The following is a 26706-nucleotide window of genomic DNA, read 5'->3' as shown; positions in this document are numbered from 1 at the left end:
CTCAGAAGACAAAACCCAGTCTCCTGGGGCTGGAGGTGGTGTAGTGGGCGCCACAAGCGGCCGCAGGGGCCTCGAGAGGGACGGGCCGTGGCAGGGGTGAGCAGGGGGACCGGGGCTCTGAGCCCCTCCTGCTCACACCCGCTCTTCTGCTCCAGGCTCCCCCGGATCCTGAGGCTCAGCTGGGGGTGCAGGCGCTCCTCGCCAGGCCTGCCCAGGGAAACAACCCAGGCCTTCAGGCCCTGCCCGACCCCGCCTCGTCCACCCACCTCCTGCCCCGCAGACACCAGGCAGTGTCCACGCTGGCCGCCCCCGCCCCCCCGCCTACCCCACCGCCCCTGCTCTGCTTCCAGGCTGGTTGCCTGAGCAGCGACGAGGAGGCCCTGCAGGGGTGCAGGCAGCATGTGGGGAGGCCCGGGGTGGGCCTGGGGCCCTGCCGGGGCTGGAGAGCCGGTGGCCAGCGCAGCTCCCCTCTGGGGAGCGGGGACCCCAGGTTGAAATGTGTTTACCTCTGGCCCAGCCCCGCTTCCTGCCTTAGAGAAGGGGCCCAGAGGGGGCTGTGAGGCAAGCCGGGCCCCCACCCAAAGCCACCTTCAGATGCCCCTGCGCCGAGGTGGGTCCCCAGGCAAATAGGGGCTTGGATTCCATGCCCAAGCCTCGCAGGGGCCTCACACCTAGGCCAACCCGCAGTCACGCTGCTATGGCGCATTCAGGCTGAGCAGCCGTCCAGCCTCTGGCCTACGGAAAACAGGATTTCACACGTCTGTGTGCCCATGCTCCCGTGTCCACGCGTGTGTCTGTGTGTCTGTGGTCGACATGTACGCCCGTGTGTGTCCCTGTGTGTGTGTGTTCGTCTCAGCACGTCCCTGTGGGCCTGTGTACCCGGCTCAGCTGTCTAGCTGTGTGCTCTCAGCATATATAGGCTTAACTGGCTGCCTCTCCGGGCTGTGTGTCCGCAGGTCTTTGGATACAACATGAGTGAGGAGGGTCTCTGCTTGGGGTTGTTAACCAGGCCGGTCACGGTGGAGGGACCCTGTCCAGTTAGGGGTGCTCTGTGGGGCCTACTGGCTTTTGCTTGGCCCTGCTGCATATGTAGGCTTGAGCTGGGCCCAGATTTCATGACCTCTGGGCCCACCTTCAGGCCGAGATTGTGGACTCTGGGGTGGGGTGGGGCCGGCCCTCCTTGTAACCCTGAAAGGTGACAGGAGAATCTCCAGTGGTCCAAGAAGTGGCACCCTACCAGAGCCAACGTCACATCTGGGGCCAGTGGACAGGTGTCCTGGGAGGCTCGGTGAGCAGGGTGGGCCTGCCACATGGCTTTGTCCCAGCCTGGACTCCGGGCTGCTCCAAGTGCAGGCGCAGCAGACACGGGCCTGGGCTGGAGGCTGGCAGGGCGATGCTCCTGGGGTGAGGGGGCCAGGAGGCTTGGCCCCTGCTCAGCCCCAGGACCGCATACCCGGCCTGGGCTCGGAGCCCTTTTCTGCAGCTCCTCCTGTGTTTGGGTCTCTCCATGTGTTGTACATTTGGAAAGACCCTGATGCTGGGAAAGACTGAGGGCAGGAGGAGAAGGGGACGACAGAGGACGAGATGGCTGGATGGGGTTTGGGTGGACTCCGGGAGTTGGTGATGGACAGGGAGGCCTGGCGTGCTGCAGTTCATGGAGTCGCAAAGAGTGGGACACGACTGAGCGACTGAACTAAAGTGAACTGATGCGTTGCACGGACAAGCCCCCAAGCCAGGGGCCCCAGCAGAGATTGCGTGACTCTGGAAAGGGCAGACAGAGGTGCTAGAAGGCGTGTGGTCAGCTCAGGCCTCCCCTGAGTCCATGGTGACCATGCTGGGCCGCAGCCCGGGCCACTTGCCCGCCTCCCTTCCCGGCCCCTCTCCCCGCACCTCTCCCAGACTGTGCCTGGTGACACGGCTGGCCCTTGGCCAGGGGTTGGGGGGGACCAGGGGGCCCCTTCCTGGAAGCCCACCTGCAGGCCGGCTTGCTGGGAAGGGCCCCTCCCCGCGGCCCCCCGCCTGCGCCGTTTCCTGGAAGCGGTCACTGAGGGTATTCTGTTCCTTGTCAGCACCATGTTGCATGAAGCAGACACCGTGCTCCAGCACGGAACACCTGGCCGGACACGAGCGGGCAGCTGGGGGCTGCGGGGAGCGACGGGGGCCTGGGGCTGGGCCAGTGGGCCGTCCCAGCGCCCCCCGGCGGGGCCGTCCTGGGGGCCACGATGCTGCGGGCGCAGAGCTGAGGAGGGGGCAGGGGTGCAGGGGTCGGCAGGCCGCGGGTTCCCACGCTCTGCAGAGGCCTCAGCAGGCATGGAAGGCCTGCCAGGAGAGCCTGAGGGGGCGGAGGAGCGGGGTCAGGAAGCGGGGCCAGAGCGGTCACCCTGAACCGGGTAGGAAGAGGCCCCCGGAGGGAGGGGAGGAAGGGGAGGACAGCAGGCTGGGAAAAGCGCTCCTGGGGACAAGGAACCAGGAGGGGCCAGACGGGTGGGTGCCAGGAACAGGGCGGTCATGGCCGTGAGGGGACTCTGGGGACCCTGAGTCGCCAGGGGGCTGGGCCGGGCCTGGGCGAGCTGTGTGCCAGGGGCGCGGGGCTCACCTGACGGGCTGCGAGCAGGGTGGGGGGCCTAGGCAGGGCTGCGGGACTGGGCTGGGGACATGGAGCAGGCATAGACGTTCCCGAGAGATGCTACAGAGTGTGGTCTCGGGGCCCGTGACCTGCAGGGAGCTCCAGAAGATGGAGGAGGGTCCATGGGGTCAGGGGCGCTGCAGGGGCAGGGGGGGCTCAGGGCCTCAGATCCGAGGACAGAGCAGACTCAGGACACGGGCGTCCCCACACTTCCCCGCCCTCCCGGGCATCTCTCACATGTGGGCAGGAGACAAGGCTCGGGGGAGAAGAGCATCCCTTGGGTTTATTCAGGTGGCTTTCAGACTCTGCCCCATGCGTGGCGGGGCCCACGGGGTGCAGAGCAGCGCACACAGAGCCCTGGGGGCGCCCCGCTGGCCGGGAGTGACATCACCTCTATGCCAACACCGAGGAGTCGACAGCTTCCCGCCGGGCTTTATGGAGCGGGACCTGACTGGCCCGGGCCTCCACCCACGCCCCACGACACACATACACTGGCCCACTGTTCTGGGGTCTGGGGTCTGGGGGCCCCCAGGGCTCCACAGGGCTGCCTGTTCCTGCATCCGCTCCCCAGACCTTGGTGCTCCCCAGCAGAGAGCGTGAGGGAGAGTGTGGCCTGGCCTCCACCTTCACCTCCCTCTGTCCAGAGAGACCTCTTAGATGGGCCTCAGGCCCAGCGTGGCACAGCGGGCTCCAGTGGGCCCCTTCCAACACCGGCTGGGCCCCCACAGACCTCAGAGAAGCCAGAAGGGACCGGCCTTTCCCGGCCCCTAGCTCTGATGGACACCCAGCCTCAGACTGGGGGCCCCGAGGGGAGGGGGGAGAGCCACCATGGGGACAGCCGGCCCACCCAGCTTGCTGACGCCCCTGCAAGTGAGACCTCTGGGGCCTCCTCTGGGGTCGGGGGCTGGCCGGCCCTCTGCAGCCAAGCCCCCCGTCTCCGGGAAAGTGTGGGGAGGCCCGGGACACAGGCAGGGCAGCGCCTGGCCCAGAACCCTTGTGTGTGACAGGACCCCTCAACAGAGGGGAGGCAGACTCTGCCAGGTTAGGGGACCCTAGAAGGCCTGGGGTCTGGAGGCCTGGCCTCAGAAACAGGCCGGACTTCCTCCATTCCAGGCCCCCGGCTGCCACACCGCCATGCAGGCCTGCGAAGGGCTTGGATTTAAAGCTTTTGCTCCACTAAGGTTACTCTTTCTTTCCCAAAGGTTTCTGGGACCCAGACAGGATGAGTTGGCCTAGGGTGGCTAGAGAAAGCCAGGCAGGAGGGCCCTCCCAATCCCAAGAGCCTGGTGGCCTGGGGCAGGCCCTGGAGCCCCCAGTCTGGGGTGGTGGACAGATGGGTGGGTGAGTGACTGAGCGAGGCCGAGAAGGTGGGGGATGAGCAGGGAAGGGCTGGCGGGCGATAGGACGGCTCTGGGGCTCTCACCACCCAGGCCCAGCTCCACTCAGCAGCTTCCAGCCCCCGCCTCCCTGCCGTGTGCCCCCCGCCCCCCATCCCCGCCCACGGCCCTTCCTGAGACTGACCCTGAGCCCAGGGCTCACAGCCTGAATCCGTCTGTCCCTGCAGGCCCGCTGAGGGCCAGGGGCCTACAGCCTCTGCCCCCCGTTGTCCCGTCCGAGGGTGAACGACCTCACCTGGGACGTGGGGGCAGAGGGCATGTGTTCCAAGAGAGGCCCCCGAGGGGCACATGGCTGTTTGCAGGTCGGGAGGTGTCTGAGATAAAGCGGCTGTTTTTCCAGTGGGCTCGGAGCCAGAGGGGGCCGTGGGGCCGCCCCAGCCAAGGCCAGGCCGCTGCCTCAGGCGCCCCTCTGTGTGGAGCCCCGGGGGGAGCAGGAAGGGGTGGTTGCACAAGCGGGCCCACGCTTGCCAACCAGGGGGACCAGTCCTGCCTCCCACAGCAGCAGCCAGGCCTTCCCCCGGCTCCCAGGAAGCCCCCGCCCCGCAGCCGGCTAAGAGGGTCTCAGAGTATTAGCCTCCCACATGTGGGAGGCTGTCATGCGACGACTTAATTAAGGACAAATTTCACGGGTCCTGGATTTGGTGGGCACGGCCCCTGCCCACCGGGGCTGACACCCCGGGCCAGGGGAGGGGGCTGAAGGGGCTGGGGAGTGGGAGGCTCCAGGCCCGCAGGAGGGAGGCCGGGACGCTGGGATTAAGGGCTGACATGATGTGCCTGTCACGGATAAGTGCTTGTGTAGAGGAGGGGCGGTGGGGGGCTGGGTGGGAAGCGGGCAGGAGGGGTCTGCAGGAAATGGGCTCAAGAGCCAACCCTGCCCACCCGGCCGGCTGGCCTGGGAGCCTCTGGAGTGGCAAGAAGGCCTCGGGTCTGGAAGCAGACCCCCACCACAGGCCTCCACAGCCATCATGCGGGGGCCCGGGGAGCCACCCACACTTCCGCTCCGAGCCGAGCGTGGGGCCCAGCCGAGCCAGCCGGACGCCGTGCTCAGCCCTCCCGGGGGAGGCTGGGGCTGGTAGGAAGAGGCCGGCCGGAGGGCCGCGGCTGCCCAGCCTGGAGGGAGCCCACGGGTCAGGACGGGCCCCAGACGTCCCCGCTCCCTCGCCATCCATCACGGAGCTGTCACCCAGGAACGTGCTCCAGACGCGCTCCCCTCGGGAGGAGGCCCCAGGCAGGCTCCGGTCCCCCGCCCGCCCCCTCAGCACACACCCGCGCTCTGTGAACACGGTGCCCCCTTCCCAGCCTGGGCCCGTGACCCTGCTCTCATCGTGGACATGGGCCCCCGCACAGTCCCAGCCTTCCCCCAAGGAGCCCTGGCCTCCTCTTGCTCGCTGGCGGCCTTGGTGGTGGTGGGGAGGTGCCCACAGATCCAGACCGTGTTCCCCAAGCCTCGAGAGCAGGCAGCCAGTCCAGCCTGAGCCAAGAGCAAACAGCCCACCACGTCCAAAATGGCAGTACTGTTGCTCAGGGTGTGCCCGCTGCTCTCGGGCCGGCCAGCCTGGGGAACAGCCCTTGAGCCCTGCCTCCCCCGGGCTGGGTCAGCTCGGGGGGCGGCAGAGGCCCAGGGTTGGTCCCACACAGAGCAGCCTCTCCCCAGGATCTCTGCCCAGAAACAAAGTAAGCCAGGGCTGAGGATGGAGGGGGAGAGGCCCAAGGGGGTGCTGGGCAACGTCTCCGAACTGGGGGGTTTCCTTGAAAAGGGGATGCCCCCGGCTGACCCTCAGCCCCTGCGACCTGGCCCCTGGTGGACAGAAGCTGCCCGCCTGCTGGGGGCGGCTGTGGGTCTGGTTTGCAGTCCCCCTAGGCCCTCACCCCTGGCACACCACACACAGTCTCCCTCTTTTTCAACACTTGCCCTCGGCAGACAACCAGCTTGGGCAGCCCGACCCTCCCTCAGCCAGCCCCGTGAGAGCACCCACTAAGCCTAGCCTGAGTCCTCTGTCCCCTCTGGGTCTGGTCACTCCAGACCAGGGGCACCCCATGAGGGATAGACCCAGCCCCTGCCCACCCCTGCCCACTGGGTGGAGGTGCTACTGGGTGGTCTGGGGAGACTTCCTGGGAGAGGGGCCGGGGGTCCCAGACTCAGGGTGACTCTGGTCTCCAGATGCCAGTTAGGAGTGTGCTTTGGCCTGCGGCCCCCGCCGCCAGAACCTCAGGCAGGCCTCGGGGAATGGTGTCTGCACTAACAGGAAGCTTCTCCTGCACACCAACTGCTGCCTTGGATTCCACAGGGAGGGGAGAGGACCCTGCACCCCATAGACCCTGAGGGGACCAGCAGGACGTGGGTGAAACTTGTTTGGACCCCACCTCTGGCTTTGTGTGCACTTGTGGGTGGGGGGGTCATCGCAGGCCCGGAGGGACAAACTCCAGCAGGAAGACAGCCCAGGAGTGTGAGCGCGTGAGAGGGGCCTGGGGGTGGACGGGGAGCAGAGGAGAAACCTCCTGGAAGGTCAAAGGCTCCCACGGCCGTGCTGAGAGAGGCGGGCTCTGTGTCATCCCACCACCCGCGGCCCACTCCCCGGCCCTGGCAGAGGGGGCGGGTCGGGCGGGCGAGGAGCGCGTGGTCCCTGGGTGCAGCCCCCAGACAAAGTCCTGGGCACTGACCTCCGAGCTCAAACAGGGCCGGTGGGGCCAGGCCCACCCCGGACGGACAGGCGGTCAGGGTCAGCACGTCCGCAGCGGAGGGTAGCGTGCAAAGTTGCTCTGGGGGTGGACAGGCAGCCTGTCGGCCACCTCGCCTCCCATGTCCCTCACGCTGCGTCTAGCCCAAGGGTCTCCTGGCGTGGGGTGGGGGTCTCCTGCTGCCCGTGCCCCCAGAACAGCCCAGCTTCACGCTGTCACAGCAGTGCGGTGTCTGGGGGACACGGTGGGCCACGCCCCTCGACTCTTACCCAGGAGGACCCTCTCTTTCTGAGGCCTACTGCTCTGCTCAGCAGGGGCCCTGGGTTCCGTCCGGTGGGGAGGGCCTTGCAGCCGGGTTCCCAGCTCCCTGGGGTGCGGGGGAGGCACATAGCATCTCCATGCGGCATCGGGGCCATGAGGCCCCCCAGTAAGTGCCACCCCAGGCAGCTTCCACAAGGGGTGCACGGCCTGCGAGCAGGCCGAGGTGGGCCCATGCACCAAAGCTGGCTCCCTTTTCCCCGGCCTGTCCAGCCAGGGGGAGAAGCGGGTGTGTGTGGGAGAGACAAGTGAGCACCGTTTCTAGACGCCGCAGGGCCACGGCAGGATTCCAAGCCATCAGGCCGGCGGGGGTCCACACGCCCCCCAGACTGACAGCCCAGGGCTTGCTCACAGCTGCCCAGCGTGTCACAGCATGACCGTCCTGTGGGCAGTGGGCAGCGGGCAGGTGAGAGAGATGTGACGCCCAGAGGTCATGGTTTGGCCTAGGTTCAGATGACCCTGGGAAGGTGGTAGCTGGCATGGCTTCCAGGAGGAGAAAGTGTGGTTGCCCTAGCGGAGGCTGTGCTTGGCAGGGGGTGTGGTGGAGGGCAGCCCCCAGGAAGCCCAGAGCCTTCAGGTTCTGGAGCTCAGGAAGGAGCCTCCTACCCCCATTCACTGAAAATCCAAGAGCAGAGGTGGCAGCGGGTGGGGATCTGGGCCCCCCAGAGCCCGGGGCGTGTAGGTAACACAGAGGTGTCAGGCCTCCGGGAACCCCAGGCAGCCCCTGGGCAGTGAGACTAGCTGGGCCTGCCTGGACCTGCCCTGGGACGAGGGAGACCCCCCTCTTTCCCGGCCACCTCCCCAGCCCTGGGTGCCCACAGGGGCACCCAGCCTCTGGAGCCGTCTGTACGGTCAGGGAGGCCCCACCCTGGTGGGCCTTCTCAGTGGCAGGGCCCGTTCCGGGAGGCGGGGGGGCCAACCTGGCTGGAAGACCCTGGCCACCTGGACCCCCGGACGCTGCCTGCCTGCTGCTGCTCCCTAGGGACCTGGGGCAATCAGAGAAACGCTAGCAACACTGTTTATTTTCAAATGACACTTTTTAAGAAAAACAGCCTCACCCAAATGCTTGGCCCCGAGTCTGGAATGCGAGAGACCAACAGCTGTCCCCCCTCCCCAGCCCTCCGGGTGGGGGCAGGGGCGGGGGCCGTCCTGGGGGATGCCGTGTGCGCGCGGGCACGGCGTGGAGCCAGCCCTGGGCCCCGGCCCTCCTCTGGCTCCCGTGCCCTCGCGGCCCCGACGCCCCTGTAGACCCAGCAGGGTGAGCTTGTCTTGGCCAGCCCACAGGCCCCAGCGCCCCAGGCCCGGAGCTCTCAGACACTCGCTCCAGCTCCTGTGTGCTCACATCCCACGCCCGGGGGAGCTGCAAGCTTCCAGTCCTGCTGGGCTCCCAGCCTGTGTCCACCACGGCCTGCAGCCTGACACAACCCTCTCTGCCCTCCAAGCCCACACCTCCAGGAAGCCCCTGGGAAGAGCTCAGGAGGGCCTGTTCCCGGTGGGTAACTGGCAAATCCTTAGCCCCACAACCCGCCGCCTGCAGCAAGGCCCTGCCCACAGGCCCTCAGGCAGAGGCTGACCAGTCGGGCACACTGGGGCCCCGCTGGCTCCACGGCTCCCGTCCTCGATGATTTCCAGGAGCCCCTCCCCAGCTGGCCCTTGTCCCCCAGGTGTGACCTCCACCCATAGGCCATGGGCTGGTCTGGAGTCCCACTGGGTGGCAGCGACTCAGTGAGGTGGCCCAGGGCCTGAGGCTGCTCCTGACCGGTGCTGAGTCCCTCCTGGAACCTGCTTTCCAAATCTGGCTTCCGTGAGGCCCTCTGGCCCTTTCCGCCCTGCAGCGCCCAGCTCTTCCAGAGGATGCCCATGGTCTGGGGAGGGGTCCAGGGTGCTAGAGGGAGGCCCATGGAGCTGCCAAGGCTCCCTGGCAACCAGCCTTCCCTCCCCGGGGAGGAGACTGGCCCCTGGGTCCCCAACAACCCACCACAGAGGGGCGGAGGCGCCCAGCTCTGCCCTAAACCATGGCTTCCGGCCTTGCAGCCCACAAGGCACTAAAGGCCAGCAGGTCCTGGGACATCAAAGGCCCCGGGAAGCTCATTGTATTGAATTAAGTATAAATGAGCCCGAGGCATGTGGCTTGCATTTCCCACAATTACCCTGCCCTGGGAGGGCTGCTGGGCTGGGGCAGGCTGGACCGGCTGGTGCCCGGGAACCCGCCCGCAGGGCCCCACTGCGGCTCCTTGCCCCTGGGGGACGCCCAGGACGGGGCATAAAGAAGCCCTGTAATGCGGACCCCATTTTGACCCATGAAGAGAGAGGACCAAAGGCCAGGATGGGTTGGGGGGGGGCCCACACTCTGGGGCCTCTGCCCACACAGGTGGGCAGCATGAAACCTCCGCCGGGCCTGGTGCCCTCTGAGCCCAGGCTGGCCTCTGGGGTCGCCTCACACTGAGTTTCCCACCCTTGTCTGAGCACAGCGACCAGTGTGCCCTGCACTCAGGGCCACGGGGGACAGAGCGGGAACCCCTCCTGCTCCCCTTGGGGGAGCGGGCAGGCAGGCAGGCGCCGGGATACGGGGGCAGGGCCTTTTCCCAGGCACCTCTGGAGAACCGAGCGGCCGGGAGGGGTGGGCAGGGAGAGGAGGCCAGTGAGGACACAGGAGGGGGCCCGGGAGTCAGTGACCCAGGGGATTGTCTGCCGGGTCTCTGCAAAGCTGGCTGAGCAAACGCCAGAGCCAGGGGTCAGGGGTCAGGGAGACGTGGCTGGCGGCCCCTGCGGGCCCCCTCTCCCTTTTCTGGAAAAAGCTTGTTTTCCAGGTCAAAATCCAACTCCGGATCCGCCCCCTCAGGGTCGGATGTTCCAGGCGGCCTGGTGGTCCTGGCGCCCTGCTCCTCCCCTCTCCCCATCCCCTGGGCCTGCAATCCGCGTGGTCACTGGTCCTGGGGGCCCTCTGTCCCCAGGAGAGGAGCCCGCCTCTGCCTGCGGGGGCGGTGTGGTTTTCTGCGGCTCTAGGGCTGCAGATTAGCTCAGGCCTGGCGGGGGGCAGCTGGAATCTCACATCCCAGTGCTGCCTCCGTGGCCCAGGGACGATCTGGTTTATGTAGGGTCATCAAAGCCCTGGCCGCCATGCTTGGTTCACTCTAGAGGGAAGGGGCGCCTCCCTGAGACCCCCGAGAGGGGACGGGGCTGGTCCAGGCAAGCCGATGAAGCTGGTGCCGGCCAGCAGGGGGGGGCGCGGGTGATGGAGGAGGTGCCCCAAGCCCCCCGGGGCCCCCACGAGCAGCTGCTGGGCTTAGCCAAGGCCCCACTCCCCCTGGTGTGAATATCCACCACAATTAATCACGGAGGGCTTAGCCCAGGGCTGGCCGAACCTGTCAGCCGGCTCCAAGCGGCAGGGCCAGCTGCTGTTCCAAGGGTTCCCAGGGGCCAGACCCACCAGACAGCGGCCTTAGCTCCCCCCTCTTACCGGAGGGGCGCCCCCACTGAGGGCCCAAACTGGGGGGCTCCAGCCCTTGAGGAGAGGGCTGGAGAGGAGACAGAGCTGGTGAAGGAGGCGGTCAGCGGGGTTCAGCCTTGCCTGCCAAGGACCCCACGCCCCGAACGCCCAGGGCCCGTCTCAAGCCAGGGCAGCCTGCGGGAGCAGACCAGGTCCAGGGTCCAGCCCCAGCAGCCTGGGGTCGAAGGTGTCCGATGAGATGCCAGCAGGAGGGGGCCAGCTGAGGGATGGGGACAGCTGCCCCCTTGGCTCGCCCACATGGACGGGCCGCCTTCTCCCGCCGGAGCCCCGGCCGCCCCATCCGTCATAGCCCACCCAGGACTGCGTCCACCCCCCTCCTCCTCCTAATCCCCCGGCCGGCATCTTCCCAGTGCTCCAAGCAGTTGGACACATTTTCCAAATTCTCGGGCCACTGATGCTTCCTCCTCAAATTCCTCACCCCCCCCACCCCACCCCCGCCATGGGAAAGGCCGCGGTGCCCGGACACTTGCTCATCTTGGCCCAGGGAGGGGGAGGAGCAGCTGGCCGGGTCCGGCAGCTGTGAGGTGCGGGGGTGCCAAGGAGAAGAGCCCAGATTACGGGGGCGTCATGGGAAAGCTGCAAGGAGATGCTCCCCAGACCCCTCCTGCCCGCAGCCCCGTTCCGCTCCTTCACAGGATTTCTGGCCTCCGCGTGGCCCCTGAGGGAGGCAGATGGGGCTCCTACAGGAACCACTGCGTCCAGCTGGCCACAGGCTCTGCCCCGAGCGTCCATCCGCCTGGGCAGAGCTACCTGGCTCAGGGCACGGGGACCAGCCCTGACTCCCACTCGTGGGACCCGGGATGGGCCAGCCAGCCCTGACACAGCCTGCAGGCAGGCTCCACAGACGGGGCCCTGGATGCGTGGAGGGGGCCTCCCGCGGGGCCAGGCGCCCTCCTGGAAGGGGTAGCACGTGGTCTGGGCCACAGGTGTGCACAGGGCAGGCACTGCTGGGGGCTGTGACCACCCCCCAACTCAGGCCCAGCTCAAGGGTTCTGGGGCCCGGAGGACATATTTGCACAGGCACAGCTGGCAGTGATGTGCCCGACCCTGCAGCCCAGGGTGGGCTCCCTGCCGACGACAGGGGAGCAGGAGGGGCCCGACTGCAGACCCCAGGCCTCCTCTTGCACGTTTTTCCAGGCCCGCCCTGGTATCCATCAGCCCAAAGTTGCACAACAACTCTGGATCCATCTGAAGTTGCAAGGCCAGCACTTTTCTGCTGGACGGCGGCCCGGGGTGGGCTGCAGCAATGCTCAGGTCTCGGGCCGCAGGCAGCGGCCCCTACATGGGCCTGGACCCTGGGCCTCCCCCGGGCTGGCTGGCCCCCCCTCGCTCAGCTCCCAGCTCCTCCACCTCACAGCTCCATCTTGACCCTCTTCAGCAGCCATTTTCTAATTCTTCCTGTAATAAAAATCAGAATTCCATCTCCTGACTACTGGACAGAACCCTGAGGCAGTGTGGCATGGTGTCCACCTGGGCTGACTTCGACCTGCACCGGGCCACCTGAAATCTGCGTCCTGTGACCCCCTCGCCCTTGTTCGGGCAGGGAACCCTTTCCTCCTGCCTTTCTGAACTTCTCAGAGTGTCCCCCCCTCAACCCAGACTCTTTCCACATACACCCTGCAGGCCTAGTCAGTGCACCCAGATACTTTCCTGGAGGACAAATCCTCTATTTCCTGGGGGACGTGCAGAGGGAGCCCCGAGTGTGTCCCCACGTCCCACCCATCAGCGGCAGCTGCTGGCCTGGGCCCAGGCTGGGCCACTCTGAGCAGGCAGCGTGAGAGAAGACTCCCCGTGGGGTCAGGTGGAGCGGGTCCAGCGGCCCCAGGGCCAGGCCAGTGGGACACCCCCTTGCTGCTCAGGGGTGCTGCTCTCTGGGGAGGGTGGCGCCTACAGACAGTCCAGAGCGCATCTGTGTCACAGCCCCATGAGCGGTCTTTGCTTTATTGGGGTGAAATGTATGTAACAGAAGCTGTGCTGGGCTCATCTGTCAGGGCTGGGGTGGCGGCGGGAACCCTCCCGTGTCTGGGCAGCCATCACCACCGCTCTGGGCTCTTCCAGCAGCGCCTTGACTCACCTGGCCTGCTGGAACCTCACCCCGGGAGGCAGACAGGCAGGGAGGCCGGTCAGTGTCACCTCCTCAGGGGCCACGTGAGACAGAAATGTCAACTAGTCTCCCCTAGTCCCCAGGCTGGGTCATGGCGGCAGGACCCCAGGGGGATAGACCAGGGGGACATAGTGCAGGGGCCCACATCCGGAGGCAGGGGCCAAGCGACCCACTGCCGGATGAGGCTGGGGCCCGGCTGCACACCTGCCGGCCAGAGGGTCGGCCACACGGCCCTGCCAGCAAAGGGGGGTCTCACCTTGCAGCCGCTGGCTGTCATTAGCTGCTCCGGGGCGGGAGGTGGGCCCTGCAGCCAGCGAGGATCCAGGCTCGCAAGGGGCCACCTGGACCTCATTACCGTAAGTGGTCAGGTCTGAGAGTGGGGGGGGGACAGCCGGCCCCGCCCACACCCCTCCAAGCCCACACTGCAGCAGCTCTGTCATGGAGTAAAACAGAACCAGGCCCATCTCAGAGCCCCAGGAGGGTCCTGTGTGGGAGGCCGCGCCCAGCAGGGGACAGACCAGCATGGGCTGGAGGGGTGCGTTCGGGGGCGGTGAGCACAGACTCTGGCCCGACCCTTGGGGTCCCTTTGGCAGCCCGCCCCCACCCCCCAAGGACCTGCAGTATTCGGCAGTTTACGCCACCATCAACGTCCTGTTTCTGACAGGTGGGAGGGTGGGAAGGACCACAGTGCCCTTCCCGCCCACCTCACCCTGGGAAGGACCCTCCTGTCTCTCCCCCATCTCGCATCACTCCAGGAAGCCTCCAGCATGGGAGGGAGCCGGGAGAGTGCAGGGGGGACTCTGGGGCCCCCAGTCAGGCAACCCAAGACCCCAGCTCTGCAGCCGCAGGAGTTACGAGTGCCCAGATCCCCTTGAGGTGAACTTCAGCTGACAGGAGATGCCTGGGTCCCAGGCGGGAAGGGGCCGGGGTCTGGGGAGGCTCGCAACTCCGGCACCCACGTGGAGCGGATATGCCCGGGAGGAAGGACCCTCAGGGCTGCGGACGGAGGGGCGGCCAAGCGAGGTCCTGGGAACTGGCTCAGAGGTGCACGCAGAGGGTCGCCACGCATCCCATCCCTCCGAACGAGCCCTCCTGGCTGACGACAGGAATATGCAAGACGGGGCCGCGGGGGCCTGCGGGCGTGGCGGTGAGGGCGTGGTGTGCCGTGGTGGGAGCGTGGCGTGGTGGGGGAAACGTGGCGTGGCAGTGGGAGCATGGCATGGCAGGGGGTGTGGCGAGACAAGGGGCGAGGCGTGGCAGATGGGGACGAGGCGTGGTGAGGCCGTGGTGCGTTGGGGCATGCCGTGCCATGGTGGGGGCGTGGCGCGGTGATGGGCGTGGCATGGCGGGTGGGGGCGTGGCGTGGCGCGGGGCGTGGCGCGGGGCGTGGCGTGGTGGGGGGGCGTGGCGTGGCGATGGCGGCCTGGCGTGATGGGGGCGTGGTGTGCCGTGGTGGGGGCGTGGCGGCCTCCGAGCCCGCTAAGAAGAGGGATGGGAGCGCGGCCGGGCTCCTGGCATCGCCACCTCCGCGTTTGTACCCACTGAGCAAATATACACTAAATGAGACTCAAACAGGCACAGCCAAAGGAACGGCCGATTCTGTCCTTTCTTCTTAATCCCTTTGGCTTAGGGTTTCCCGGCCTGGACAGCCTGTCCGAGGGGAAGGCTGCCCAAGGGCACCCGGGCATCCGTCCGCGGACATTCAGGCAGTGACCAATCCCCGGCCGTCCTGGCATGCGCCCTGCATCGTGGGCCATTTCCCAGCCGGCCAGTGGGGAGAAGGCACTGTGGGTCCCTGGGTCTTGGTGAGATGGTCAAGGATGGACCTGTGATGGAGACCGGCGTGCAGCCATGTCCATGCGTGAAGAAGGCACTTGGGTTTGGACGGAGGACATCTTTGCCGTCCCTTCGGCCAAACCATGAAAAGCAACCCTCTCCCCCCATCCCCCAGCACCAAGCCGGAGACCACCTTGGGCTGGAGCCCAGCACGGCCACCGCCTCGTCTCGGCTATCCAGCTTGGGACAGGTCAGTTCCCAGATGTCCAGGCTGGAGCTAGTCCTTGAAGAGCCTCAGGTCCAGCCTGGCACAAGAGGGCCAGGTGAGGGCCTCTGTGGGCTCTAAGGATGTGACCGGGGGTGCTGGGGTGCCTGCTCTGGAGGGGGTGATGCCTCCCCTCGGCCATCGCTCCCTGAAGGAGAGTCCCAGAGTCCCACGTGGAGGCGGCCGCCCCTCTGCCAGCCCCCAGCTGGGACCCTGGCACCCAAGTATCCAGCCGTGGCCCCTGGGGGAGCTCAGCCCCACCCCGAATCAGGAAGTGTCCCCAGTCCCACGCAGCGTCAGCCTGTTTCCCCCCAGCCTGGCTTCCAGGAGGTAGGGAATGCAGCTGGTCCTCCAGAGGCTCCCTGGTCCCAGAAGGCTGGTCTATTCCACCCTCTCACACCCTGCTCCCACTGGACAAGTGGACCGCTGCCACAGGCCTTGCGTGGAGTCTAATCGGCCTCGGGGATAAGCAGACGCCATCAGGGAAAGGTCCCTGTGCCCCTCACCCTATTTCCTGAGTCCCCAACCCCACGGGGCTGGGGGCTCTGATTTAAGCAAATCATTAGCACCAGCTGAACAAAGGCGCGGGGGGTCGGGGCCCAGCCCTCCACCTTCGTCCTGCGCACCACCCCCCGCCCCCACTTGCTGCCCCGACTTGGGCCTTGAACGCCACAGTCCTGTGCATTTTGTGGGGTTTCTCCAGACAGCGTCCAGCCCCAGCTCCATGGACACAGACCGTCCCCTCAGGTGAGAGAACAGAGGCCCAGAGAGAAGGGGCCTGTGGCCTGGTGCGGTGGGGTCCGCAGTGGGCTGCAGGGCTGGGGCCCCACTGGCCCTGAGGGCAGTGCTGTGTTACCCTGGTCAAGTGGAGGGTCCTGGGAAAGGGGCGAGAGTGAGGGGGCAGCTCTGGGTCTCTAGAAGTCTCCTCAGTGTCTCCTCTGTCTCTTCTGATTGAGCGACTCGACACCACCTGGCCCTTGGGATGAGGCCCCCTTCATCCGGACCCCGGTCCCCACACCCTGCCCTCAGCCTGGGAGGGAACACGGGGCAGCTCTGGAGACCAGTATCTGTCCATAACCCCGCCTTCCCCGCCCCAACCCCCATGTTGCCCAGGGACACCCCAGCCTCTGACGGGGCTGCCATGAGGGCAGAATGTGGCCAGGGACTCCCAGCCCGTCGCACGTCCCCCACCTCCACTGACAACCTCCGAGATACACACATCTCTTCCAGCTTTGTGTCCGCCGCTGGACGGGACCCCCGCTGCCCATGTGGATGGCAGGGGACGGGGGCGCCAAGGGCCCCCACAGCCACACACGGCTGCACAAAATGGCTCCCATCTTGCTTCCTCAGCAAGAAGGAAGATGCTGCTCTTTGGATGGACGGCTGCTGCCCACCCCGTGCCCAGCCACTCCTCTCCCCTGGAGTGGCCGTCAGGACGCTCTTCCCTCGGCCACGGGGCTCTGTTCCCTGCCCCTCCCCACCCCGAGTCCTCTGCCTCTTTCAGGCTCGCGTTTGTCCCCTTCCCCAAGGCCCTGAGCTCTCTCTCCCCCAAATCCTTCCTCTTCTCCTCCACGTCCCCTTGTCCCCACGGAACACCCTCTGCCCTTCCCGAGCTCTCTCTCACGCATGGTGCAGTTTCTGTCTGGCCTCCTGGCTCCCTCCTCTCCCCAGAGGTGCTCCGGGCCACCCCGAAACTCTCACCCCCTTCCTGCTCTGCCTCCCAGAGCAGCGGGAGGGCAGCAGGCAAGAAAGATGTAGTGAGACTCTGAGCTGTGATGGTGGTGGCCTTGGGGTCCTGGGGGTCAAGGTTGCTGACTGACGCCCAAGGAAGCCATGCCGGCGGGTGGGGACGGGTGCGTAAGCCATGGGGGCCAGGGGGTTTCTCTGTGGAACCGCTGGATGGAGAACCTCAGCCAGGGGCGGCTGCAGCCTGTCCTGGGACAGGGGCGGGTCTCACCTGGCGGGGCCGTGTCTGTCCTGGGCAAGTGAGTGGTCACCGCACTGGGGCCTGAGCATCTCAGGAGGGGCAGCTGAGCCCTGGCGGCTGTGGGGACCTTGTGAGTTTGGCCGAGGCCGCCACGTTCCGGCGCCGGGTGAGGGCGTGCTGCCGCTCACCGCCACGTGACCCTGGGGCCCCGCTGAATTGCTCATGAGCCTCAGAACCTCGGTGGGATTGGACTTGGGGTCCCTGGAAAGTCAAGGGCACTGGGGATCCAGAAATAACGCGGCCGCCCAGCCAGCAGGGCCACGGCCTTACTCGAACAGGTCTTCCCGTCCCAAGAGACCTGCTGCCTTTGTCTGGATCCTGTTCCTGGGAGCCACGGCCGCCTGTGGGGCTCCAGGCGGGCCCAGGTGCCCTCCTCCCAGGGCTCGCCTGCCTCTCTCTGCAGCCTGGCCAGCGGGTGAGGGGGGTGGGTGCAGTGGGGAAGAGGGTGCCCTGGCCACTTTGCTCCCCCCAGGAGTGGGGGAGGGTCTTGGGGTGGCCAGGAGGGGCGAGGAGAGACAAGAGCCCCAGAGAAGCGTGGCGGGAGGGCCCCGGGGAAGATGGCTGGGCCGTTTGCTGCGTGCGGGGTTTGTAGCGAGCGCGGAGCTCTGAGCCCACAGGCCGGGCCCAGAGGGGACAGGAAGGAGGCGGCTGCCCGGCCCCGGGCACCGCTGCCCCGTCTCCCATTTCCAGGGCACCGGGGCCACCAGCCCTGGCGGCTCTGTGCCTTGGGCGGGCATGCCTGGTCACTCGGCCGGGCTGTCCGCGTCACCGGGGAGAGGGTTGAACGTCGACCCTGCGTCAGACGTCCCGGGCGGGTCCCTCACTCAGGCCTCCTCCAAGACCCTGCTCCGAGCACCTTTCCCCTGGGAGCTGAGGGAGGAGGAAGGAAGCGGATGGAGCCGGAGGCCCTGCCGGCCCCGAGGGCACCTTCCCACGTGCCCCCCCTCCTGCCCGTCCTCTGCCCCCAGTTCTCACGGGGCCCCCTCCTGACGGAGGAAGGCTTGACCTCAGGGCTAACTGGCGCCTGGAAGACGGGAGCTGAAGGGCAGGGCTCGGCCCCAAGGCAGGGTGGGGGCACTGGGGGGGCTCGCAGAGCAGCCCAGAGGCAAACCCCCAGGGTCTTCCTGCAGGAGGAGGCCTGGTGGGCACGGGAAGGGCCCGAGCATGCCCCAGTGGTCACTCTCAGTGGGTCACCGCGGTGAGAGTGGGCAGCACTGGGGCAGGAAGTCGAGAAGGGCCAGGAGCTACAGGGCCGGGAGGCGGGTCTGTCAGGGACCCCGAGGGAGAAAGAGGGGAGGGCTGGGACCACAGATGGGTGAGCTCATCTGGAGATGAGGTGAGGGCAGCGTGCTGGACCTCGGGGAGACCTCTTCTGTGTGCTGGCCGTGTCTGGGGCCGCGGGGAGGTCCCAAGAGGGAAGGGGGTCTCGGATCAAGCCCGATAATTCCATTCCCCGAGGAACAGGCTGTGAGGGGCAGGACGGAAGGCCCAAGAGGGACCCTGGCTGTAGAGGAGCGGCTGGGGAACCCGGGGCGGCGGGCTGGGCAGGGTGGGGGCCCCTCCGTCTCACCAGGAGGGGTGTGCGGGGCTCGGTGGGGTTGGAAGGAGGCTCCTGGGAGAGGGGCTGCACCTGAGGCTGCCCCTAACCCTCGGGGGAGCGGGCAGGGGCCCAGAAGGCACAGGGCCACGTCCCAAGAGGGAGCAGGCCCACAGGCCGAGGACGCGGGCCTGGCCGACGTTGAGGATGCTCAGGACGTGGGGAGCCCATCTGGACTCGGGCCCCAGAGGCGCCGGCTGGCCTGCGGGCGATGAGGGAGCCCCTCTGCTCAGAGCTCTGGAGCTCGGGTGGGGCTGGACCAGCGGAGCCCGCAGCCCCCAGCCCACCCCGGCTGGCTGCCCCGCCCCCACCTCCTGCCCGCCACCCGCCCTGGGCCTTCTGGATCCCATCAGGTGTCACAGCCGTCCGGCTGGGACATAATGAGGCAGGCCGGGGTCAGTGGGTGACCTCTAGTGGGCCCGACGTTCGGAAATCCCCAGATCGAAACGACCCAACCCATGAGTTTGAGACTAGGTTTCCCAAGTAGGCCCTTCAGCCTCCCGAAGACACAGTTGGGCAGGAACGCTTTCCGTAGCGGGGACCCCGACCACCGGGGCACAGCGCGGTCTCCAGCCCGAGGCTCCCTCAGCACACCTCTCCTGGGGCCGGGGGCGGGGGGTATGGGACAGCTGGCTGCCTGCATCCCGTGCAAATGCGAGTGTGGCCTCCTGGGGCTGGCGCCCAGGATGAAGAACAAGGTGCGATGCTAAAGCCCTGCGACCTCACGCCACCCCAGGCATCCACCCCGAGTCCAGGGACCGGCAGCTGGCAGGACTCGGAGGGCTGCAGGGGTTCTAGCCGAGCCCCAGCGAGGAGGTTTGTGTGGCCGGAATCCATAACTCAAGTTTGGGGAGGGGGAGGGGCAGCGCGGCAGGGAGCGAGACTTGACGGATGGCAAGTCCCTCCCACCCCCAGGTTCAAAGTCATTTTTTAGCAGACTTAACATCCTTCTTGTCCTCCCCTCCAGGTGTTATTTGGGGGAAAAAAAAAACTTTTCAAACTACATGCTGAAAACTTCAGCATGAAAATTTAATGTCAGAAACACCATAATCTCTTTCCCAGAGATAAGACGCAGCCGTGCAAGGAGGGCTGAACTCGAGCCCTTAACCCGGAGCACCGACGCAGGCCGGAAGGCAGGGGCTGGGGGCCGGCTGGGGCTGGGGAGGGGGCTGAGCCCGGGCCCTCAGTGGCCAGGCGTCCACACGGCGGGCACGCTTGAGCACGATGGGAAACGCATGTGGCTGCTGGCTGCCCTGCTGGACGCGCCTGTGGCCACGGAGGCTCGGACGTCCTGTGATGCCTCAGCCCCTGCGTCAGACCCTGTTTTAGCCTCGCGCAGGGTTCAGGTTGCCGACAGCTGGGCCGGGAAGGGCAGCGCAGCCGTCACCGCACACGACCTTTCCGAGCAGGGCCTGGCTCCCTCCTGGCCAACAGCGCCGCCCGTGGGGGGCATGACGCACGCACAGTTGAGAGACACCGTCTCCCACCCGAGCCCTGGCGCTGGGTCCACCCAGGCCGTCAGCCCTCCAGGGGTCCACCCTGGGTGCGGCGGGTGCAGGGGCTCTGGGCTGCCCTGGTCGGCCCAGGTGTCAGCCTGCTGGGGGGCATGGAAGATGCCCCAGGCTGCCCAGACCATTGGCACACTCCCCGCTTTGCAGAAAAGACCCCTCTAGGTGGTCCCCAGCGGTCTCTGCCCTGAACCAAAGCCTCCTCTTCAGCCCTTGGCCAATCAATGCCCAGGTCACTGCTCAGGCCAGGCCAGCACCCCAGAAAGGCGGGTGGGTGCTCCTTGGGCGTGTGGGTGCCAAGCCCCGGGCCGCATTCCTGGGGAGGGGGCTGTAGGAAAGGGCTTCTCTTGGGGGACAGGGCCCCCAGGCTGAACACTGGCCCCGAACGCGCTCAGGGTGTGACACTGCGGCCTCGCCAGGCGGCCACCCTGGGACTCCCCCTACTCCAGGCATGCTCGGATGGCCCAGGATCCTGACAGCCTGAGTGGCAGGGGGACCTGCATTGGGATCACTGCATCCCTATTTTAACGGAAGGAGAGGCAGAGTGCTGGGAAGGAGCTTATCCATGAGCCATGGGGCCCAAAAGCCCCCGGAATCTGAGTTTGAAGCAAGCCAGGCCCCTCTCTTGACAAAGAGACAAGCCCCAACATTCTGGGGTGCCCTGAACCTGGGGGGCCTGGCCACCTGGCTCCAGCCCCTCAGCCCTGATGCCCTGGCCCCCGAGTGGCTCCGGGCTCTGGGCCAGGCGGGGCAGGGCTGGGATGGGGTGCGCACATCCCAGGGCAGGGCTGGAGCGAGGCCAGCCTGCAAGCTCCTTCTCCCAAACTTGGCAGTGTCTCTCCGAGTGTCCCACCCCTCGAGGGGACGACCAGGAGTCAGGGGGCCACTCTGTTTGGGGCTGTTTGCAGCCCCTCCCGGAGTTGCCATGGCAACGACACGGGGTGCGGCCGGGGAGCCATACCTCAGAGGTGACTAAGTGTGTGTGTTCCTCCCGTTATAGCGCCCGGCGCCCCCCGCCCCCCACCTCGGGATGCACACACCTCAGGCCCCGGCCCCCTGCAAGAATGTTCCATGAGCCCCGTGGGCAAGCATGTGGCCCGCATGCCAGGCCCAGCGCGCCCGGCCGGCGCCTGGCCCCCTCCTGCCCCGGGGTCACCGCGCGGCCTGCGGCCTCTTCCTTGTTGCTCTGGGTCCCAGCTTCCTGCTGTGAGGGCCTTCCTGGTTCCCTACCCCTCTGTCCCTGCATACGGACCCCGGGCGACACTTCCCATCCTGCCTCCCTCCTGCCCCCCACGCCCTGTGGTCCCCCATGGCCTTGGTCCCAAGCCCGCCCCACAGTCAGTGGCCAGGGCTCTGCCCAGGGCGGCGTCCAACACTCCGGCCTGCACAGGGTCTCTGGGTGGAGAGGAGAGACCGGGAGGACGTCGGCCGGCCCTGGGAATGGAGGCCAGGCCTGCTGCCAGGGCTTGGGGGTGGCCGGTGTGGTCACTTTTCGCTCCCCTCTGGGGGGCCTCTCCGGGGGCCCTTCCAGCACCCTGGCAAAGCCTGCATTCAGGGGAGCTGGGACCCGTTCCGGCCGGGGTCATCTTGACTGACGTGGACAGCTGCGACCCACCTCCTGAAGCTATTTGAATTTCAGCAGGAGCCGGGCGGGCTGGCACGCGGGCCTAGCATCCCGGCGGCAACTCGATATTTTCAGATAAAGGGCGTCGCTCACCACTCTCCTCACAGCTGCGGCTCCCCTTACCCCCTAAGCCCCAGAGGAGGCTCGGAACGCACAGTTTTCCTGTTTTGTACCAGCCGAGGGGCCAAGGTGGATTTAGCTGGGGTGAGGCCGGGGGACGGGGAAGCCGGGGACGCTCGGGAGGTGAGGACAGGCTGGGGACGGGAGTGGCAGCTGGTCTTAATCCCACTGGCCTCCTTCAGGACCGGCCCCGAGGGCCCCGTGCCCGACCGTTATTTTTAGGAGACACCTTGTACCACTCGGGCCGTCTCTTCTTGGGGACACAGGACAAGCCCTGTGTGCTCACGCAGCAGGCGGCCCCTGACCCAGGGAGACCTGGGTGCCGTGGAGGGGGGGGGGGCACGCCAGGTGTGGTCTCTGGGGACAAGCGACATGGCCCCCAGCACACTCAGCGGCACCTGCACCTCGGGAGGCGAGGGCTGGCGTCTGTCCTGAAGCCCCTCGAGGCCCGGGGGGAAGCCTGGCAGGGCGGTGGGAGGGGAAACTCATGAGCCCAGAGCTGAGGGACGCCTGGGGCCAAGGGAGACAGCAGGAAGGAGCCCAGGCACAGAGGGCCTTCTTAGGTGGAGGCAGAACGAACAGCAGCACGGAGTCCACTGGGGAAAAGCAGGGCACCAGGCGGTTCCCCGGACCACAGGGCGGCGCAGCTGGGGCGCTGGGAGTGCCAGTGGCTGGCTGGGCAGCAGGCGGTAGCGCGAGGGGCTGGGGGCACCCCCAGGGACACTCTGTACGCGGGTTAGATTGCCCGCGGTCTGCAAGAGCAGAGTCCCTGGAAGTTGCTCTGGAGGGACCAGCAGCCAAGGCTCCGTGGGGGTCACGGGCCAGCGAGAAGGTCACGGGCCAGCGAGAAGGGATGTTTCTTAGACCAGCAGGACAGGTGGCGCTTCCAGGGCCATGTCGGATTCGGGGCCGCCACGCCGGGCGGTGACCAGGTGCCCACTTCCGGCACAGCCTCTCCCGACTGTCCCAGGCCTGGATGCCCCATGGGCCCTCCCACAGCTCCACTGACCTCCTGGGGCCTCTGCCGTGCCCACCCCGCCACTCCATGGCCATGTGCGGGAGTCACGCCCCAGGGCACCACACCTGGCAGGGACCCGGGGTACAGTGATGGGCAGCCGTGGGGACGGAGCCCTGGGCTGGGCAGGGGTCTGCAGGCGGACACGCATCCGGGTGGAGAAGGGTGTCGGAGAAGGACGAGGCCACAGCCCGGGCTTCCCGGCACCAAGGCCAGCATCTCGCGGGGGAAGCCGGACGCCTGGGCCTCGAGGCCCTGAAGCGCCAGAGCGAGGGGCCGCCCATCCCAGTCCCCATGGCAGGCCTCAGTGGGGCTCGGAGCTGAGGGCCCACACGCCGCGGTACCCCTCACTCAAACTCTCGCTCACACGCGCACACACACCCGCGTGATAAGCGGCCTTTCTCCCTCTGGCCTCACACGGCTCCCCCTCTGACCGCAGGCGTGGGGTTTTATTAGGGCTACAAATCAGATATCCCACGGTTTGGGGCTGACGCCGGTTTTTCTAAAAGTTATTTAGGGCTCTGGCCACCAGCTAAGTCCAGAGAGACCCCAGCAGCAGCGTGAGCCGTCCCGGCTGTCAGGGCTCCGGCGTGGCCTGGGTGGGGGTGGTCTGTGAGGCCCACGCCGCCCGCCTCCGATGGGACGCGAGGCTCAGCCCAGAGGCCGTCCTCCGAGGGCTGGCCTGCCGGGTGGTCGGCGGGCACCCTCCTGCAGGCCGGCACCATCCTGCCGCCTCTGTGCCCGCGGCCCAGAGGCTTGTCGCCAGGGTCTGTGGCCACGTGGCGTGCCACGGGGCTGGAGGAGGCACAGTGAGGGGGGCATCCAGAGAGCCGCTCCACATGCACATCAGGAGCGGGGCGGGGGCACAGAACCCCCCAACACCGTCGGTGCCGACTCCACGAGCATGCGGGCACTTGCGTGTTCTCCCGATCAAACAGCAGCATCTCCTGTTAGAGCCTGTGCTGTCCCCTCTGCCAGCTTCAGCAGCAGGAGGGCCGGCTCGGGGCAGAGGCTCGGGGCGTGAGCGGCTCCTGGGACTTGGGCTGGGAGGACTTAGGGATGGGTCACCCAGGAGGGCAGGCCAGAAGAAAGAGGGGCTGACTTTGTTTGGCCTGCAGAGTGGCCTGCTGGGTGCCCCAAACCGGGACGCTCCTCGAGGACACTCTTGGGAGTGCCTTCATGGAGACAGGAGCACCCACCCAGGGGAAAAGGAGGACCCTGGCGAGGTGACATGGAGGCCGGGTCTGAGGGCCCCCCTTGGAGGTCATGGGGGCCATGGGGTAGGGAGAGTCTGGGTGTGAGGGGCGCCTCGGCCCCAGCTCTGCAGAGGCAGGACCGGGGACACGCCTGCAGAGCTGGGCCCAGGCAGGGTGCAGATATGGGGGGGAAGGACAGGGTCTCCCGGGCGCCCTGGGGAGGAGAGCGGGCTGGCTTTCCTTCCCTCCGCCGCACTCAGGGGTCCAGACCCGCCTGAGGAAGCGGGGGCCAATCAAAGCCAGATGTGGGAGCAGCACAAGAAGTGTTGATCATTTTGAGCAGGGAAAGCCCTGGCCAGAGAAAGAACGAAGTGACCGGGGCAACAGGCGCTGGGGGCGATCGCAGGCACGAAAGAGCGACATGCGTGCCGGGCAGGGAGCCGGTGGCCCTGGGGTCCCTGCGTCTGCCTCGGGCTGTCCAGCCACACACGTGGGGCAAGGCTCCCCCTGGCCGGGGCGGGTGGGACGCTGGGAAGGAGACCCAGGCTCTGGGACATCGTGCCGTTTCTCCCAGGGAGCTGAGCGCCCCCAGACAAGCCGGGCGAAGTGGAGGAACTGCCCGGGGTGGGAGCACCCTGAGGATGGCAGGACACGCAGGGAGAGCCAGCGTGGCTCTGGGGGGAGGTGGGCACCTTTGTCAGGACGGGACTCGGCGTGGGTTACGAAGCTAAGGCAGGAGAAGAGGGCCGGAGCACACGTGGGGCTGGCAGGCCTTCCGAGGGCCGGAGCCAAGTGTGGTCTGCACCCGGGGTGTGGCACTGCAGGCAGGGAGAGGGGCCCGGGAATGCCGGCCCGGGGATGGCTGGAAGCCCCCTCCCCAGGCCAGCCCCCCGACCCTGCCCCTGGCCCAGTGGAGCTCCCAGGCCCCGGAGGTGGTGAGCTGGGGTGAAAACCCCATCCAGGCCTCTGCAGCCAGCCGCGGACTCAGCCCCTCTCCCCACAGCCTTCGGGGACTTTCAGAGGCTGATAAATAACCTGGGTGGTGGTGAGACAGGCCCGGCCTGCCGTGAAACATTCCAGGCTAAGCTCCCACCCCCCGAGCGGGGAGAACACGCACGCCGAGCACCCATGGGCAAACAGGACATGTGAAGTCCACTCCCGCACGCAGCGGAGTGTCCCTCAAGCTCAAAGAGGAAGGAAGCCCTGATACCTCCCAGCCTGGGTGGACCTGCAGGGCGTGACGGTGAGTGACAGAAGCCAGACACAGGAGATCATACCCGCCGGGACTCCACGGCCATGCCATGTCCAGACAGGCAGGTCCAGAGACAGAAAACAGACTCGTGTTGGCAGGGGCCGGGGCGGGTGCAGGGCTGCTCTGTGGTGACACCAAACTGCTCAAAGTGACGTCAGCCATGGAGACACCCCGCCTGAACACTCCGTGGAGGGGAGGATTGTAGGACTCGAACCGCACCTCCATAAAGCTGTTGGAAGCACAAAACAACCCTGGTGGGCTCTTCCTTCCTGCGTGATATGAGGAGGGGGAGGCCTGGTCTTCGCAGCTGGGGGGCAGGAGCCACAGCCGCCATCCGCAGTGAAAACCGTGGCTGGGGGCCGAGGAGGCGGGGCCCACCCGGACCCCAGGCCGGGCTCTCCTGGGTGGCCTAGCCGACGTGCAGGACTGGGCGGCTGACCGGCCAGGGAGCACACACACTCAGGCCTTTGTGCATGGAGCTCAGAATTACACGGAAGTCGGGAGGGGGGGACCCCGCCAGAGGCCCACCGAGGCCCCTGATCTGATTTCTTTAGTCCCCTCTGTGTTTTAAGGCCTGGCAGGGGGCAGGGGGGGCGCGGAGTCGGGGGGGGGGCAGGCAAGGGCAACGGCTGTGTCCCTGTCCTGGGCCCCCGGCGGGGCGGCCAGGGAGCCCACCCAGAGCACAGTGGACAGAGCCTCCAACAGGCAGGCTTCCTTGGACTCAGGCAGGGGTCCCAGTGGCAGGAGGAGCAGTGAGGGGCCAGCCAAGCGGCGGGCACCTGCAGCGGGCGACTCCCGCCACGTGCGTGGGGTGAGGACAGTGTGGGGCAGCCCCTGGGGGACCCTGGCCCTGGGAGAGGAAAACCAGACGCTGGCGGAGGGGCTGCCGCCAGATGGGTTTCCGCTCCATCCTGGCAGCCTTGCCTGGCGGGCGGGCCTCACCTGGAGCTGCTGGGGGGTCTGGGATGCATCCCGGGGGCCACGGGCCAGGCTTGCTGCAGCCGTAACTCAGCGGCAGAGGCCCGCGGACTCCAGGCAGGACCCAGCACTGCCCGAGGTGCCGAGAAAGTGGCTGCCCCAGCCCCTGCCCCCAGCCCCTCCCTTCACGGGCTTGTGCGGTCACACAGTAGATGGGGTCTTGGGGGGCAGCGTGAAGGGCTCTCCCTGAGCGTCGGCCCAGGGTGCTCCCAGCAGGGCTGTCTCCACAGGGAAGGGAGTCCAGGTCCACTGCTGACGAGGACACCCCCCCCACGAGGCTTACCAGCAGAGGCCCCAGCAGGCCCAGCCCAGGGGCTCCTGAGACCCCCGCAGGCCCTGTGTGTGGGGAGCAGAGGGGAACAAGCTGCAGGGCCTGCAGTCTGCAGCATTGCTGTCTCCCAGCTGTGGGGGGAAGTGGGAGCCGAGGTCTCGGAGAAGGCAGCATGGGGCCCGCATCCTGGGGCAGGGCCTCCCGAGGCGCCGGCTGTCTCGGTCAGCCTCCAGCCTGCAGCCGGCGAGGGGCGGGGGGGTCACACAGCCCCTTCTCCAGGCTCCGTGACGGGGGATGGGGCGGGCAGCCCCCCGGCCGAAGGCCCACTGGCTTCCTGTTCCTGCGCGGCCTGCAAGGCAACCCCCACTCCTGCCTGGCCACCCGCGCCCTGCCTGCCTCCCTCCCGCCTCTGTCCCAGCGGGCCCGTGGTCACGCCATCCCACCCGCCAGTCCTGGGGGTGCCGAGGAGACTGGGGGTGGGG

At 67.3% G+C, this 26706-nt stretch overlaps 1 protein-coding gene across 1 annotated transcript; it reads left to right on the top strand.

Moving 5' to 3' along the window:
- The first annotated feature begins 14144 nt into the window (after positions 1–14144).
- On the top strand, positions 14145–16495 carry LOC113886598. Its single transcript, XM_027532962.1, has 5 exons — positions 14145–14661; positions 15380–15423; positions 15907–16138; positions 16206–16305; positions 16401–16495. Exons 1-5 carry the CDS (start codon positions 14446–14448, stop codon positions 16493–16495), a joined length of 687 nt encoding a protein of 228 aa, XP_027388763.1. The 5' UTR covers positions 14145–14445.
- The last annotated feature ends 10211 nt before the right edge of the window (positions 16496–26706 follow it).

Source organism: Bos indicus x Bos taurus, chromosome 29 (genome assembly GCF_003369695.1).
Source record: "Bos indicus x Bos taurus breed Angus x Brahman F1 hybrid chromosome 29, Bos_hybrid_MaternalHap_v2.0, whole genome shotgun sequence".
NCBI lineage: Eukaryota > Metazoa > Chordata > Mammalia > Artiodactyla > Bovidae > Bos > Bos indicus x Bos taurus.
Note: the sequence above shows the minus strand (reverse complement) of the source record. Positions and strands in the feature narration are given on the sequence as shown.